This window comes from Gymnoscopelus microlampas (genome assembly GCF_963454915.1).
Source record: "Gymnoscopelus microlampas genome assembly, chromosome: 21".
Classification (NCBI taxonomy): Eukaryota; Metazoa; Chordata; class Actinopteri; order Myctophiformes; family Myctophidae; genus Gymnoscopelus; species Gymnoscopelus microlampas.
This window is the reverse complement of record NC_139958.1, coordinates 37,749,168-37,764,847: the sequence shown is the minus strand read 5'-3', so window position 1 is coordinate 37,764,847 and position 15,680 is coordinate 37,749,168. Positions and strand designations below refer to the sequence as shown.

General features: G+C 39.7%; 2 protein-coding genes across 3 annotated transcripts; both read left to right on the top strand.

Moving 5' to 3' along the window:
- Positions 1-416: 416 nt before the first annotated feature.
- On the top strand, positions 417-5,529 carry LOC311038290 (uncharacterized protein). 2 transcript variants are annotated; one of them, XM_084047714.1, is made up of 3 exons: positions 417-1,665; positions 3,093-3,151; positions 3,526-5,529. In XM_084047714.1, the coding sequence occupies exon 3, from the start codon at positions 3,563-3,565 to the stop codon at positions 4,757-4,759; it is 1,197 nt and encodes a 398-aa protein (XP_083903840.1). In that variant the 5' UTR covers positions 417-1,665; positions 3,093-3,151; positions 3,526-3,562; the 3' UTR covers positions 4,760-5,529. The 2 variants fall into 2 exon arrangements, with proteins under 2 accessions (XP_083903840.1, XP_083903839.1); XM_084047713.1 differs by having other exon boundaries at positions 418-1,665; positions 3,093-3,171.
- A 3,246-nt stretch (positions 5,530-8,775) lies between these two features.
- Positions 8,776-15,365, top strand: LOC311037398 (phospholipase A and acyltransferase 4-like). The gene is made up of 4 exons (XM_084046534.1): positions 8,776-8,961; positions 9,134-9,233; positions 11,142-11,398; positions 14,961-15,365. Exons 1-4 carry the CDS (start codon positions 8,947-8,949, stop codon positions 14,988-14,990), a joined length of 402 nt encoding a protein of 133 aa, XP_083902660.1. The 5' UTR covers positions 8,776-8,946; the 3' UTR covers positions 14,991-15,365.
- The last annotated feature ends 315 nt before the right edge of the window (positions 15,366-15,680 follow it).

The following is a 15,680-nucleotide window of genomic DNA, read 5'->3' as shown; positions in this document are numbered from 1 at the left end:
CTTACTTACTTCTGACTGGTGTGTAGGATAAACCCCTATCAACAAGGGTGCATTACTGAACGGGACTACTGGGCCGAGGCCCAGGGGCCCCAGGGCCAGGAGCTCAGGGGCCCCAAGAGCTCAGGGGCGGATCCCGAATCTACAGGCCCCTGGACCTGAGACCGATCACCCCCCCCCCCAAGCACCCTGATTAAAAACGGTAACTCCATCTGCAAAATACTTAAGCCAATAAAACTATTAACTAGCAGACAGTCACAATTAAAGAATACTAAACAGAAAATGTAACAAATATATAATGCACATTTCCATGTAAATGACTTGTGTCACAGCTTGCTGTAAAAGAAGGGTGTGGAAAGCAGACTCTTTTGTAATCTCAGTGGTGATTTGATTTGATTTGATTGATTTCATTGCAACCAACAAACAAGGTTAAAAAGACAATCAAGGATCAACGTTAGGCGCCTACGCATACAACTATTGTGACACTGCATTCAATAAAAGTCCTGTCATGCCCTTCATTAATCACTCATCATGTACTGGTATGTGGGGCATACCTTAGACTTTCTCAACAACATAGAAACCTGTTCACCTGAATGGAAACCACAATTATTTAAGGTACCGTGCAAAACAAAAAAATTGCATCACTGGTAGAACTTGATCTCCTCCTGTCGTAACACTGTCCTTTGACAAGCCAATCTCTATAAACCTGGCATCCCACTTTTAGTGCATGCCATTATAGGCAAAAACAGAGTCACATACAAAAGAAGAAATCAAGATAAATGAATATAACATTTTTGACTATCACTGACAATGAACCTGCTTTTACTACAGATACATATGACTTAGACAACAATAAGATAAGAGTGGTATAGAATACTGATCAAAAGTGAGTAACAAAAAAACAAACAAAAGAAAAGGAGATAAAAATGAGACATTAAAGAAGTCTCATTAGTACAGACAGTGCTTCCATCGCAAAAGGGCCACTTAGCTGCAAAGGTGAGTCTACAGTATTATAGAGATTGCTGGCTTTTCAGGGTTACTTGAGAAGTTACAGAAGGAGATCAAGTTCTACCAGCTAAACCATTGGTTTGGTTTGGTTTGGCAAGGTACGGTAAATAGTTGTGGTTTACATTAAGGTGATCGTGTATTCTCTGTTGATGAGAAAGTCCAAGGCATGCAAATGTTACAAGACACACTACAAGCTACACTTGTTGATTTATATTCTCACGGAAACGTCAAGGATGAAATGCCAATGGAACACTAGAACAAGGAAACTTGTGAGACAAAAAAGTACATGAGTGATGACAGAGAGGATGGTTGTGTTCCCATAGCTACCAGGCAAACAGCTGCACACTTTTACTTATATTTCTGAGAAATGGCATGATCTGCTGTGATGCGCGCGCACGCGCGCACGCACGCACGCACGCACGCACGCACGCACGCACACACACACACACACACACACACACACACACACACACACACACACACACACACACACACACACACACACACACACACACACACACACACACACACACACACACACACACACACACACACACACACACACACACACATTTTCTCTCTTCCTCTTTAAGAGGCTGCACAGAGAAGCACAGCTCACAATCTGTCCTGTTGTTTGGTAGCAGCAACAAACTCAACACGGTAAGTCACATACAGGACTTCTAATCCATTCTAACTTCTAATCCACTGCTTTAGTGGCTTTTTATTTTTAAGGACCTCCAGAGAGTTAAGGAGGTCCATTTGACTCCTCCAGAAACCCTGAATTGTGAAAACTGTACTGCAAGACGTTGATATAAAAAAATAATGACTTTCGAAAGCAAGTACTCCCTGAACTTTAACTCAAGTCACAATGTGACTGAGCAACTTTCACTTGTAGTGGAGTAATAGGCTTAGGTATAATAGGCTGCTATTTGTCACCAGGTGTATGTACTGTATGCTTTGAGTCAAGTAATGAGTGTGTTATTTGTGCACCAGTGATTATGTTGTGTATTTCGTGCACCTGTGATTATGTTTGTACTTTGTGCACCAGTGATTAATGGTCCAAAGAACATTTTGCATCCAACTTTATTGTATGGGTGATATTTGCTCAGCCTCAAAAGAGTTCTCGTTTAAAGGTGCTGTAGGTGTGTGATATGCTTTTATGTTTTTCTTTTCTTTTCTATTTTGTTAAAAAGTTAAAGCTCTGTACCTATAGCCTTCCTTTTAATATAAGAGCCTCTCAGTCCATAGACATTTTTAAATCACTACTAAAGACCTACTTCTTTTCTCTGGCTTTTGAACATACTTAAATAACTACACCACAACTATGGTCCCTACCTCACTATCTTGTTATGCTTTTTAATTAGCGCTTGTATTTTGTATTTTTATATTGTATTTTTGCACCGTATGTTTTGTAACATTGTTGTTTGATGTATTGTATAGCACTTTGGTTGGCCTCGGTCATTGTAATGTGCTCTATAAATAAAATTTGAGTTGAGTTGTACCTAGCTCTAGATATTTAGAACAAAATAATATATTTCTAATAGTCAATAACAATATCTTAAGTGTCCTGTGCTTCCATATGGAAGCGAATAGATGCCATAATTCAAATGAAATGGCAAATTCAAAAATTCTATTGAAATAAGAGAAATTCTATTTAATCTTCAGGATGTCAAGGGATTTTTGTGACGTTATTGAAATGAAAATGTAATAGAATTTTTAATGAATCTCCCAAGCATGCTCATTCTATGACAGATTTCAATTGATAAATAATAGATCATTTGATTTTTTATTTTAAAAAATGCCCTGCTAAATAGTGGACAATATTAAAATCAAAAGGCTAATTTAAAAAATGTAAATTAAATAAGAGAACTGCTTTTTAATCTTTAATCTTAATTAAATTTAATCTTTAATCTGATTACTCTTATTTCAATTGAATTTTTTCGAATTTGCCATTTCATTTGAATTATGGCATCTATTCACTTACTGCTTCTAATGTGACGCTGCCAGCGTGATCTACCCGGAAATACATATTTGGTTGTGGTGATGTCATGGTGATTTGATCTATTGTATCTCGTCTCTGACTCAAGGTGTGAATTAAAAACAACCTGAATTGGAGGTGAAAGCCACATTTGACTGCAACACTGAGGTACTTCCCCTTTGTAACAGGTACAGCTTGGCTTATTATTATGGCATGCATTCATGTAATACTGAATTATTTATCAAGAGATCCTGGGTCTCTGTAGTTAGTTGGTACACAAAACAACAACAGGAGAGCTACATGAGAGGCCTGTATTGTTGCATCAAACCTCTTATGCATGGTTACATGTTCCCTGTGTCCATTGTTTTTTTTTTACAGACTATGGTTGTGAACTTGCAGATCTGCTATTTTTGCAATCAAAATAAATTAAAAAGTGAAAGTGAAAAGACGATAGACGATCACAAAAAAACTATTTCAAGTGGTTGTACTCAGACTTTTCAACCCCACCGTATTATATTTAACTTTTCTTTTCTCCTACCAAGGTGTTCTTCCTCTTTGCTTGGGCGACACGTGAACTAAATGGGGAACGTGGTCTCTGACAGCTTGGACAGCATCCCGGTCGTGGGGCACGTCAAAGGTGTCTTTCACAATATCGCCGGAGATCATGAAGGGGCGAAGAAAGCCTACATGGCCTCCAGCAGGAGTACGGTGCTCCTGGCTAGTGCAGTGGTGGCCGGCCCGGCAGGGGCCACTATAGCGGGGGTGTTGACAGACTCGCTGGTGTCCGCCGTGACCAACGAAGCGGTTGGATTCATCAAAAATGTTGAGCGAGTCGGTGAGGCGAACGGTCTGGGAGAAGCACTCGTTGGGGTGGGGAAAATGGGGTTGGGCATGGGGTTGGACGCTTCCAGTGGCACGGCGGCTGGGGGAACGACCCGGTCAGTCGGAAAACAGGCAACAAAACAAGTGCTGAAATCTACCTCGAAAACGGTAGCAAAACAAGTTGTGAATAAGGTTGCGGTAAACCAAATGGTGAAATCTGTCACTGACTCAGCTCTGGATCATTCTCGTAAAAGGTCCAAACAGTTCAGTGACACAGAATCAGAATTAAAATCATACCAGCACACTTTCAAAATCAGAATCATACCAACAGATATTCAGACAGATTCAGCTATAAGGCGTAGACCTAACAGTGGCAACACTTCTAGTCAGGCAGGTTCAGGTAAAAGAGAAAGGTATACATCTCCCAGTCAGTCAGACAGTGCATCCTCTCATCTATCATCTGCACAATCATCAGATACAACCACAAGTGAATACAGGGAGAGCGAAAGTGATGATGAGGACTCGTCATCTGAGGAGTCTGATGATGATGAAACAGGTTCAACAGATGTAAAAAAGGGATACATCTATTATTTCCTTTGCGCAAGTGGTAGAGAATACAAAGTTGGCATGACCAAGCGGGAAGTCAAATACAGGCTTAAAGAACACAGCAGAAACGAAAATGTACACCAAAGACCAAAACAAGACAAAATCATTACAGTCTATGCCTGTGATGATGCGAGGCAAGCTGAGACAAGTATCTTGAAGAACGAGACGGCTGCCAAATCAAGAAAAAAGAATGATGGGCATAATCGGACTGAATATTTCCAAAAGTGTATTAAAAGTGTTATCGAAGAGGTTGTTAAAGAAGTCAACTCAAAGAAAGAATTGGAAATATCAGAATACATTTTAACTCATGATAAAAAAAAAAAAAAGATTATAATACGGAAACTATAAAGTGGAACTACATAGTCAGGATGCAAACTAGAGAGGTGCGCTCACACTCGTGTGGCCAGACTATATCACAAATCACCAAGGGCATTTTTTGTTGCACTGGCACATTCGTCTGGTCCCAGGCTACGCTCACACAACACAAATCTCCACCAGGAGGCATGCCATGCATGTATTCTATAGTGATGTATGTACCACCATGTTACCATCATGACATTTTTGTTGACGATTAATTGTCATACCATGAATTGTGATTAATGATTTAATTGTGTTTTTGAACATTGAACATGGGAACAAATTACATTTCTGTAATGGAAATGGAAATGAAATAATGATCAAATATGACATTTACTTTTAATTTCATCCAGTTGAGTTATAAAAGTTAATGGAAAACTATTCTAACAATTATGCAAAAGATTATTGTGATTACCTTAAATATTATGAGATATGTTAATATCAGGTGATATGTTATAATTGTGTAAGTCTTACTACTAATGTGAATTAGTAGTAAGTGAATCATGCAAAAGTAAATTGTGATATTTCTACAGCCATGATATACTGTAGCACAGTATGTGATTACCAGTTCTACATTGTCTACTGCCTCCCTCTTCACATTTGTATTAGCATGCATCCGAATATATATGCTTTATTCTACTGATATCACTATTGATTTAAGGTGGTAGTACATAATAAAAATAGCTTATTCTGCTATAATTACTGTAAATGTTTAGATGTTCATTACTGTCCCAAATAAAAAAAATTAAAAAATGAAGAATTATGTTCCTAATGGTTTAAAAATAAACTTTATAGGAGGCAGTTGTCTTGTTTGGCTACATTTACAATATAATACATAGTTTAAGATATCTCTACTCTTTGCATAGTCTGATCAAAATCAAGTGTGATTAAAGCATCACTACCAACACACATTTTTTCCAGTAACAAACTGTTATTGTAATGGGGCAGTATAGCAAACTAATTGTGCATTTTAAGAAAGAAGCATGAAACATTCAGCATATCATCTACATACCCCAAGGTTTGATTTCAGACGTGGAAGCACTTTCAGATTGACCTCTGGTGACGTTGAGCGGTCATTGACCTCAGAATTGCATTTTTGCCACTTTTTGCCCCATTATTCTCCATTATAATAATAATATATATGCCTGTTAAAATGACAGTTTTGTTCTAAGAAATGAAAAATGAAACCTAATAGTCACTCTACAGAAATGGCGATTATTACTATTATGATAGTTCTGTTATGATAGTTCTGTGACATTGTTATGACATTAAAAAACATCTAGGAGAGAGGAGAGAGAGAGCAGCAGTAAAATAAAGAAAAACAACATAGGAAAGAAAGTGCTAATGCATTCAAAATGCAATATAGGTACAATACTATTCAAAGGTGCTATTCATCTCATGTTGGTTTTGGTTTTGGGGGCAGTATATGGTGAGCGTTCAGGGTTCTAGTGGGCAGATAAGCTCATATATGGAAGGTATTGTGCATTTTATTAAAGAAGCATGACACTTCCTACAGTGTTTCTATATATCATGAAGTTTGTTTTCAAGCATTTCTGAATTGACCTCTGAAACTTGTCCGAGGCTGTACACATTTCGGGCTGTCAAACCATGTTGGAAACCCCATAGGGCCCATGTTAAACCCAGAAATGTTGTTTCCTGTAAACCTTTATGATTAGAATGTCATCTATAGGCTTAGCAGATGAGTTTAAGCTTGATTCCTAAAAGTTGCATATTGGGCAATTTAAGTAATAGCATAATCAGCAAATGAATTGCTTAATGAGCAAATTACCTGGAAATGGCTAACATTTTGCGTCCAGTGACTTATGAGTCAAAGTCCATGTTTGTGATGTCCAGAAATTAATCTATCACCATGGTGAAATCATGCAACCTTTCCTCATTTGCACAATTTGCAATTTGTAATAATTAGGCCCTAAAGCCAATTTAGAAAGGTGCTCTTTTGAATGTCCAGAAATTAATCTCTCACCTGGATCCTGTGCTCACAACCCTTGTTCACCTTGAAAAATCACTATTTCATGACATGTATAATCCATTTGAGTGACTGGAAGTGCGATATAAGTCTGTCATCATGCGGGGTAGCAGTGGCTCATGAGGTATAGAGCGGCCGTCTTGGAATCTGAAGGTTCCAGGTTCCATCCCTGGCTCCTCCTGTCTTTGAGCAAGACACTGAACCCCTCCCTGCTCCCAATGAGCAGGTAGCGATATTGTATGTTTAATCTATCATCGATGTGTGAATGTATGGTTGAATGTGAAGTACATTGTAAAGTGCTTTGAAGAGTCAGGAAGACTAGTGTAGTACAGTATATTGAAATAGCATAGTTCTAGCAATATCTAAGATGAACACCCATAAGGACTCACATGGCCTGACTTGAACCACACAAAGAACAGATCTAGAAACACACATCCCCCACAGGATGCCACACACTGGATGCTCCTATGGTCAATGAATAACAGTGATCTAGGGCAACACATGGTTTTGTACTTACATACATGTATCCATACATAATATCATATACCAGTATACTAATATACCAGTACCCATATTGTAATGCACCTACACTACAATGTAACCATGCACATTATTAATGAAGGCCTACTCTGGTCAGCCTGATAACTGATACTAGAGAGATTCTAGATTAGGCGCAGGAACCTTAAAGCCTTTTCACAGGGAATAAAGGACACATTCCATGGGGTGTCCATGGGGTCCAGCTCTCATGGACCTTCTGACCTTTGTTGACCACTACATTGTCTTATCTAACTTATGTACAATGGACTCACACACACCCACCTAAAGCACACACACATTTACACACCGTTTTAGTATTTGTAAGACACGCACCTACGTGCACAATGAAGTGCATCCTTGCATGCCCATACACACACATAGGATACACACTGTTTGGACATCTAGCTCTCAACACACACGCCTCGTGCACAATTCTATAGAAAACAGGGTATAAATATCAATGCTGTGTTAACTCTGTCTCTTTCCTGCCGAAGCTGCCATGTGATGTTACCTCCTTATTTTCCTTAATAAAGTAACCAAGTAGAAGCCATGCCTGGACTCTTTCATTCATCTCAATAGGGGCAAATAGTCTCACAGATTAAATGCACTTTACCACACTAGTAAGGTGCTATTTAAATGGAGTCCATTTACTATCATCCATCCCGGCATAATGCCCACTGGCACTCTGATGTCATTCCTTGGTTGCAGTGGAACATTGATGAACATTTCTGGGATAAAAGATCAAGACGCCAATATACACTGTGCTTATCGGATGCTTGTGGTTGTCCTCCTCCAAGAACCTGTTAGGATGTAAAACTATGCCTAACCTCCTGTGGTTACGTTTATGAATAAGGTTAGGTTTAGGCATAGTTAACGGAAGTTACGTTTAGGAATACCAGGTGAATACCGCCGGATTTGCCCCGGGGCAACTGTGTTTTGGGGCGAGTGTTTGCTATTTGTCTGTAGTGGGCAACTGCACATGCGTCCGCAATAACACTATCAGGATCAGATTATTAGATATTATCAGATATTAAAAGTATATTGGGTTTAGTATCAAAGAAGTTTTACTCTGGGAATTGAGTACGTGAGGAACCCAATTGAAACAAGCCAGTAGGCTTTTCAATCCTATTTAGTTTGAACTTGTATTGTGAACTGTACTTCCATGTGCTCTTTTCTATGCAAACGTCTAAATAAAGTATTCAATCAATGGGAAGGTTGATTGAATATATCAATATATATACTTGTATCTCAAAACACACACACACACACACACACACACACACACACACACACACACACACACACACACACACACACACACACACACACACACACACACACACACACACACACACACACACACACACACACACACACACACACACACACACACACACACACACACACACACACACACACACACCCACACCTAGGTGTGCCGGCTATGCCAGGTGTGGGCATAGCCGGCAAAAAGGTTGGGAAACACTGCTCTAGACCAAAGGTCGTAACAGTAATGGAAAGTAGTATCTGATTATAATATGGGAAGTGAAAGCAGCTAGGTGAAGGATAATAAAAAGCCTGACCACAGAGCTGAGAGTGAGTAATCCAAAAAGACATCACATCACTTGTCTGAAAGAAACAAAACTACTGTACCATGTCTACAACTCAGGTTAGTGAACTGACAATATCTCATATAATTGGTCAAACTGGGACATTTTTGTGTTATCCTTTTGACATAACCTTTTACTGTACTACCTGTACTGTTAACAAACTTGTTAATAAAGTATTGAATCAATCAATCAGAACCTTCCATTTTGTTTTCCATACACTTTATTTTCCAGGAAAAGCCAAAGGCAGGAGACATGATACACGTATTCCGAGGACGCTACTGGCACTGGGCTATTTACGTTGGAAATGGCGATGTCGTTCATGTGCAAGTTGGTGAGTCTGTCATGTACACTGTCAGGGCAGTCTTCCTCAACTCAAATACTGATGAAAGTCAATGCTGGACAGAAAATAACATTTATTTGAGATCCAGGAGTTTAGTGGTTGCCCAAAAGGGCAGCTACACTATAGCGGCACACACTCGAGCCATATGTCAAATTGACCGGTTTCATTGGGAATCGTGTGCGTGTAATTTGCTAAGAGACAAGTTGTATAGTTGAATTGATATTAATTCATTCTCCCCTTTGACTTATAATGGGAAAATGCAAAGACTCCCATTCAAGTATTTTTCTCTCGGAAACCATAAGGGCTACAGTTACAACACTTGGAGGGGAGGTTCATAGTCCAGTGCCCAAATTATGAAAAAAATAATTACACCAATTACACCATGTTGGCGCTATAACAGCCCACTTTACGTTTCGGCCTATAACTCTTGAACCGTAGGTCGTAGAATCAAAATGTATTTTCCCCTGGATACCATGGGTCATGACGCTACTGACGCAAAATGGCGGCAAGATTTTCCGCCATTTTGAATTTTCTTCAAAACACACTTTTTGCTCCTCCTCCTACAGATTTTGTCCTGATCTCACAAACATCAGTACACATAATATCTGGACCCATGCCATAAACATATATAAGAAAAAAATGTATAGTCTAAACCGTTCGTCTGTAATAAGGATAATTCCTTTAACGGGTCCGTTCATGAAAGTCCTTGCGGTCTTGTTTCCAATGAGGGCCTGTGAGCAATTAGGGGTTAAGAGTCTTGCTCAGGGACAAATTTAATTTCATCCACACATTTGTTGGTCTGGCTTGGAATCGTACCTGGGGCAATCAGGGCCTCTGGCTCCCTACGCGGGCTCACTAACCACTCAGCTATGGCCGCCCCCAATAGGCTTCCAAAGTTAGTGGGAGGGGCCTATTTACAAAAAATGCCAAAAGTCACGAAAGAAACATCCAATCAAACCCAAATTTGAATAACAAGTCGAGGGTCTCGTACTTAACGAATCAAGTCATTTCACTTTGACCCATAGGGGGCACCACAAATGTGCAAAATGTAACCATTTGATGCAAAAACATGATTTTTGGGGGGAACAAGCCTCTCAAAATGAAATACAGGTGATCTCAGGAGTGACGTGACACATTGACAATGCAATTGGCTTGCAAATTTTGTAGGAGGGGCCTATTTAAAAAAATCAAGACGCCATATATCACGAACGCAGGATCCGATCAGCATCAAATTTTAATCGCACGTCGCGCAGCCTCCAATGCCGCTCCACCCAGTGTTTTCCTTGGGTCCAGGCGGCCACAACCCGTGACTCGCGTAGGTGCAACCACACTTGCAATTTCCCAGAATTGCGCCTTTCTAGTTGTTATTAGTTTTTAGTTTTTTTAAGATATTTTTAGGGGCTTTTATGCCTTTATTTGACAGGACAGTAGGCTGACAGGAAACGGGGAGAGAGATGGGGGGGGGGGGGGGGTGACTCACAGCTAAGGTCATCGGGATCGGGAGTTGAACCCACGACACGCTGTCAAGCCGGATTACCATTGTACGTGGTATGCGCCTGGACCGTTAGGCCAGCGTGCGCCCTGGTTGTTATTTGTTGTTCTGCACAAAGGCATTTTGTAATTCAATTGTATTCTTTAATCTGGGCCATAAATTGAATTTTGACCTTCAGGCAGTACTGCTTGTCAACAAGTCGTGTCAAACGAGGCACAGGATTTAAATGTCTCAATAAAAGAACAGGGAGGGAGATAGAACATTGTAATCACAAGAAAAAAAGTTTCTTAGTACAGCTTTAACTAATGGCACTCAATGGTATTTTAAAAGTTTTTGTTTCAAAACATGTTGCAGAATTCAAACACAAATGTCTCTGTAACCCCTTGTCTCTTTATCTGTACTTATAGAGGATGGAAAAAGCAGCAAAGGGTTAGCTGACAGCAGCAGGGCTGTGGTAAAGAAAAAGAAGCTTATGGACGTGGTCGGGGATGACCAGTGGCAAGTCAACAATTACTGGGACAAAAAACATAAGCCACGACCAGTCGATGTCATAGTCAAAGAGGCCCTTGCACAGGTGGGGAAGAAGGTTGACTACAGTCTTCTCACTAAGAATTGTGAGCACTTCACCACTAAGCTGCGCTATGGTGAGGCACACTCTTGGCAGGTAGGTGTCATTTCAGCTTCTTCCATAAAAACTCAGTGAACTTCCATACCTAAACTACTGTGTGGAGGAATGGAGGAACACATACGGGGCTCTATTTTCGGCCTAAGTTCCTATACCCGCCATTTGGGGATTTAGCATTGCGCAAGGGGCGTTCCCGCGCAAAAGTTGCTATCTTGGGCAGGGGTCATGAACATGTCCGTGTATGGACAAACATGTCCGTGGCAAGACTTGTCTATGTCTGTGGCACTTTCTTTTTTTTTCTCCTTTTTTTTAATGAAAAATACTGTTGATAATTTTTCATTATAATGTAAAAATATATCCTATATATTCACAATCTAATATAAAACAAAATTTTGAATAATTTTGGTGACTCTTTAGTGTCGGGATACTCATTAACATGTTGCAGGAGATTTGTTGTAAGTGGTACCCGTACATGATTGCATCAGGACAACAAGACAGCAAGAAGTAATGTTTGCTAATAGCTGCCGTAATTCCCTGAAAATGTCAAAATGTGCATTCAATCCTTCGTGGGATTGTATTTTTTTGACGTGTCAGACAATGAGTCAGACAAAGTCAACGGTATGCGAGTGACCACAGTGAAAAATGTATGAAAAAGGAAAAGAGCAAAAACAGATGACATGTCATCTGTTGAGAGGGAGCACCAAGGCAAAGGAGGGCAGAACTGGACAAGTAAAGCTGATTTTCGTCAGTTGAGATAGTGTTTCAAAGCGTCCAATAATAACAATAACAACTATAACAACATCATAATAACCCTTGATTCACAGCCTCACTATCAGACCTCCCCCTCACCTCTGATCAAAATTAGGCACCTTTGCATCAAACTATTGTGACACTGCATTCCTTTCAATCTCAAGTCTTTTCCCATTGTTGGCACACCTTAGACTTTCACGTCAACATAGACTATGTTGAACCTGTTCACCTTCATGGAATCCACAACTATTGAAGCTACCTTGACAAACTAGTTAAGTTGGTAGAACTTCCCGTCTCTTCCTGTTCTCAAGAAACACGGTCCTCTGAAAAGCCACCTATAAAAATAACCATATACGCACCCACTCACCTTTGCAGCTAAGTGGCCGTTTTGCTCCTGCACTGTAAGATGGAAGCACTGCCTGTACTGGTAATACCCAATTATGGAAATCCCAAACATGGAATGTACTGTACTTGGACCATGCCACATTTAATGCCCGTTTCAGGACTGCCCCCTAGCTGCCAGTATACAGAGGATGACTTCACAGTCTCCAGGTTTTCTAAAGTATAGCTAATCACTTTAACCCTGCCATTTAGCCATTATAGGCAAAAAAAAGAAAAGAAAATAGCTGATCTTCAAGCTCACAAAATGCCCTGATGGCTTGTGAGCTTGTAGATTGGCCTTTCCCACACAATAAGATTGTATTTTTATTAGATTGTTTTGATAAGTGGCTCGTTTTGAAATGTGTAGAAGAATAGGGTAGACACTATGTGTTCCTGGTTAGATAGATATATTTATGAATATTATGTATGTGCTTATCATGTTGTGTGTGTATGTACCGTATGTATGTGTATATGTGTGTAAGCATGGTATAGGTCAGACATGGGCAACGTACGGCCCGGGGGCCGGACCTGGCCCTTTGACCATCTTAATACGGCCCACCAAGTCCTCAAAGAAAAACAAAATGACCCCCACCAAAAATGTACATTCTAAAAGGCTGCCGTATGTTAATTGTTTTTAGAAATGATTATTTAGCTACACCAATTAATAGCCATTTGAGTACTATACCTACCTGCATTCCTCCATCCGTACAGTATGTACTCAAATGTTTTATGTTCATAATGTTCCAATGAATCAGTTGACCTTGAGTCCATATTTATAACATAATGCAATGTGTTTGATCAGTGACCTATGGAGTGGTGCATATCAGATAAGATGCTTTATAGGCTCATTTAAAAGTTGACGGCATTGACGTGGATTGTTTTATGCAAGTCATCTTTTTATTGTAAGGCCAGAGTACACCTGAGTGATACAGTACAGCTGTTCAGTTACATTTTGTAACTGAAAATTATTGTTTTGAAAGCAAGTACCTTATTATAAAAAGGCATGTCTACCAAATCCATGCAGTTTTAACATAATTCAGCACTATGGGTTTCACGTTTCAATTCAATTGTACAATGTGTGGCCCCTCACTCACTTCATGGAAGTCAGTATGGGAAAAGAAATCTTGCCCACCCCTGGTGTAGGTGTATGTGCTTAGGTGTGTATGTACAGTATGTGTATGTATATCTGTGTGTAGAACTAGAACCTATACTGCGGTCAGAAAGCTACAGATTATGGTGAAGCATTGTAACAAATTGTAATTAGTCAAACTCATTTAATTTCCTTTTGCTCTCTGTTCTAAGACAGTGTCTCGCTTAGATTTATCCTTTGTTTTCAGTTCCGTTAAATCAATGTTTGAAACTGTGTTATTTTGTTTTGTTTTGAACCTTTTCAAATAGGATAGCCAAAATAAATAAGCCTCTGCTTCAGCCTACGCCTTTTCGGGCCACTAACGAACTACAGTAGTAGAAACTGAATGCATCAATATTCTGTTAAATAGATCGAAATAACTACAGTAACTAACTAAGAGTAGGCCTATAATGTGCATGCTACACTTCCCTCATTTGCACACAATATAGAAAGAAACTGATAATGTTGTGATACATTTAATTTAATGCTACAAACAGTGCTGCACACTAGAGCTCTTCACAGGTCTAAAATGATGGACCTGAACCCTAGCTAATGAACCCATTACATTTGTTACATATATTACAGAACTGATCCTGACCGTTTGGTCTTGTTGGTACAGTATGGTACTGCTATCCCTGTTGGTATGGACCTGACAAACCTAATAATTACAATTGCTATTAAAATGCTGCTCTAGTCTAGATGCCAGTTATAAGCTACTCCATAATTGAATCTAGTAGCTATGTGGGAGCCCACAATAAGGGACAATGCCATTAAAGGTTTTCACCTCAATTAAAGAAATTCATGGTTGCTCACCTTGTGTACGCTCTCAAATCACTGAAACTCAGTTAGCAGCCTGGCACTCATGCACAGCTAAACTTGTTCCCTCCTTACTTACGCCACAATAATCTAATCATAGGTCAGCCTAAATCATCAGAGGAGTTACACAACACTTCATGCATTTCTCTCCTGATCAGTGCTGAGTGCAGATCTTCCCGGATCCACTTATCCTACCCATAATGATAAACAGACCCAGTTCTGAACCAACCCAGACCCAAATGACCATAATAAAACATGGACTCAAAACATCCGGGTCTCGGACATTGTCAGTTATTTTCGGTTCAGGTACACCCATGAAGACCTCTAATACATACAGTACTCACTATCAGTCCTATGGAGCTATAGTATAGTGAGTGTGTGTCTATGTTGTTGATAGTACTAGACCACCATATTTGTTTTCATACTTTGTTATTGTAATTTCATTTTACTGCTATCCCACATTACAATACATTTCTACCAACTACATAAAGATCTTGTTTTTGTTTGTGTGTCAACTTCCTGCAGGGAGACATGGAATGGCTGTTGGCATGCTAACATTGGATAAAGGCAAAGTTGTGGAAGAGGCTACCGAACAGCTCGAGGCTCAGGATGCCATCTGCCAAAAGAAGTCAACTTCATCGCGATGCATTTGTTTATCCTGTACCTTCTCTCGGAATACCAAGAATTATCTCCCCTCCTGATTGGATAAAATTGGTATCCAAACCTGAAAATGCCTCTTCTGTTTTCTAAAGAGGTGGAGAGCAGGGGAGACCGCGTCACTGAACAAACACTCCATACTGTACTGTAGCTATGATTACTATCTGAATATAGAGCCGCTGTATTTAACACTTATTTTAACAAAATCATATCACTTACCCTACCTTTGAAGTTTTCATACTATATACTGCATGCACTAGATGTGAACAGTTTCTCATGTAATCTTCTTTGTTCACACCATTACTACTACTACTGTACTACTACTAATCGTTGATGATCATCATAATCGTCAATAAAGAGGTTGTCAAAGTCTCTTTGTCCTCCTTAACTGAAATTGTTGTGCTGTACATGGGGAATGAATGAGACAGACTTTGGGGGGAGGTGTTCCAGGTCTTTTTTTAAAGTTTGAGTCCAGCACTTTATCAGCGTGCACCATTTATTGAAATATCCAGGCCCGCACAGCATCGACTGACTTCATCTGAGCATGGCCATAAATAACACATGTGAAGGACTCCATCTCCTGTTGGT

Excerpts from the sequence above, each read along its gene's own strand:
- LOC311037398 (XM_084046534.1), top strand. Across the intron at positions 9,234-11,141 it reads TGTCGTTCATGTGCAAGTTG|AGGATGGAAAAAGCAGCAAA; the intron begins GTGAGTCTGTCA and ends CTGTACTTATAG. Across the intron at positions 11,399-14,960 it reads GTGAGGCACACTCTTGGCAG|GGAGACATGGAATGGCTGTT; the intron begins GTAGGTGTCATT and ends AACTTCCTGCAG.
- LOC311038290 (XM_084047714.1), top strand. The coding sequence starts at position 3,563 with ATGGGGAACGTGGTCTCTGACAGCTTGGACAGCATCCCGGTCGTGGGG.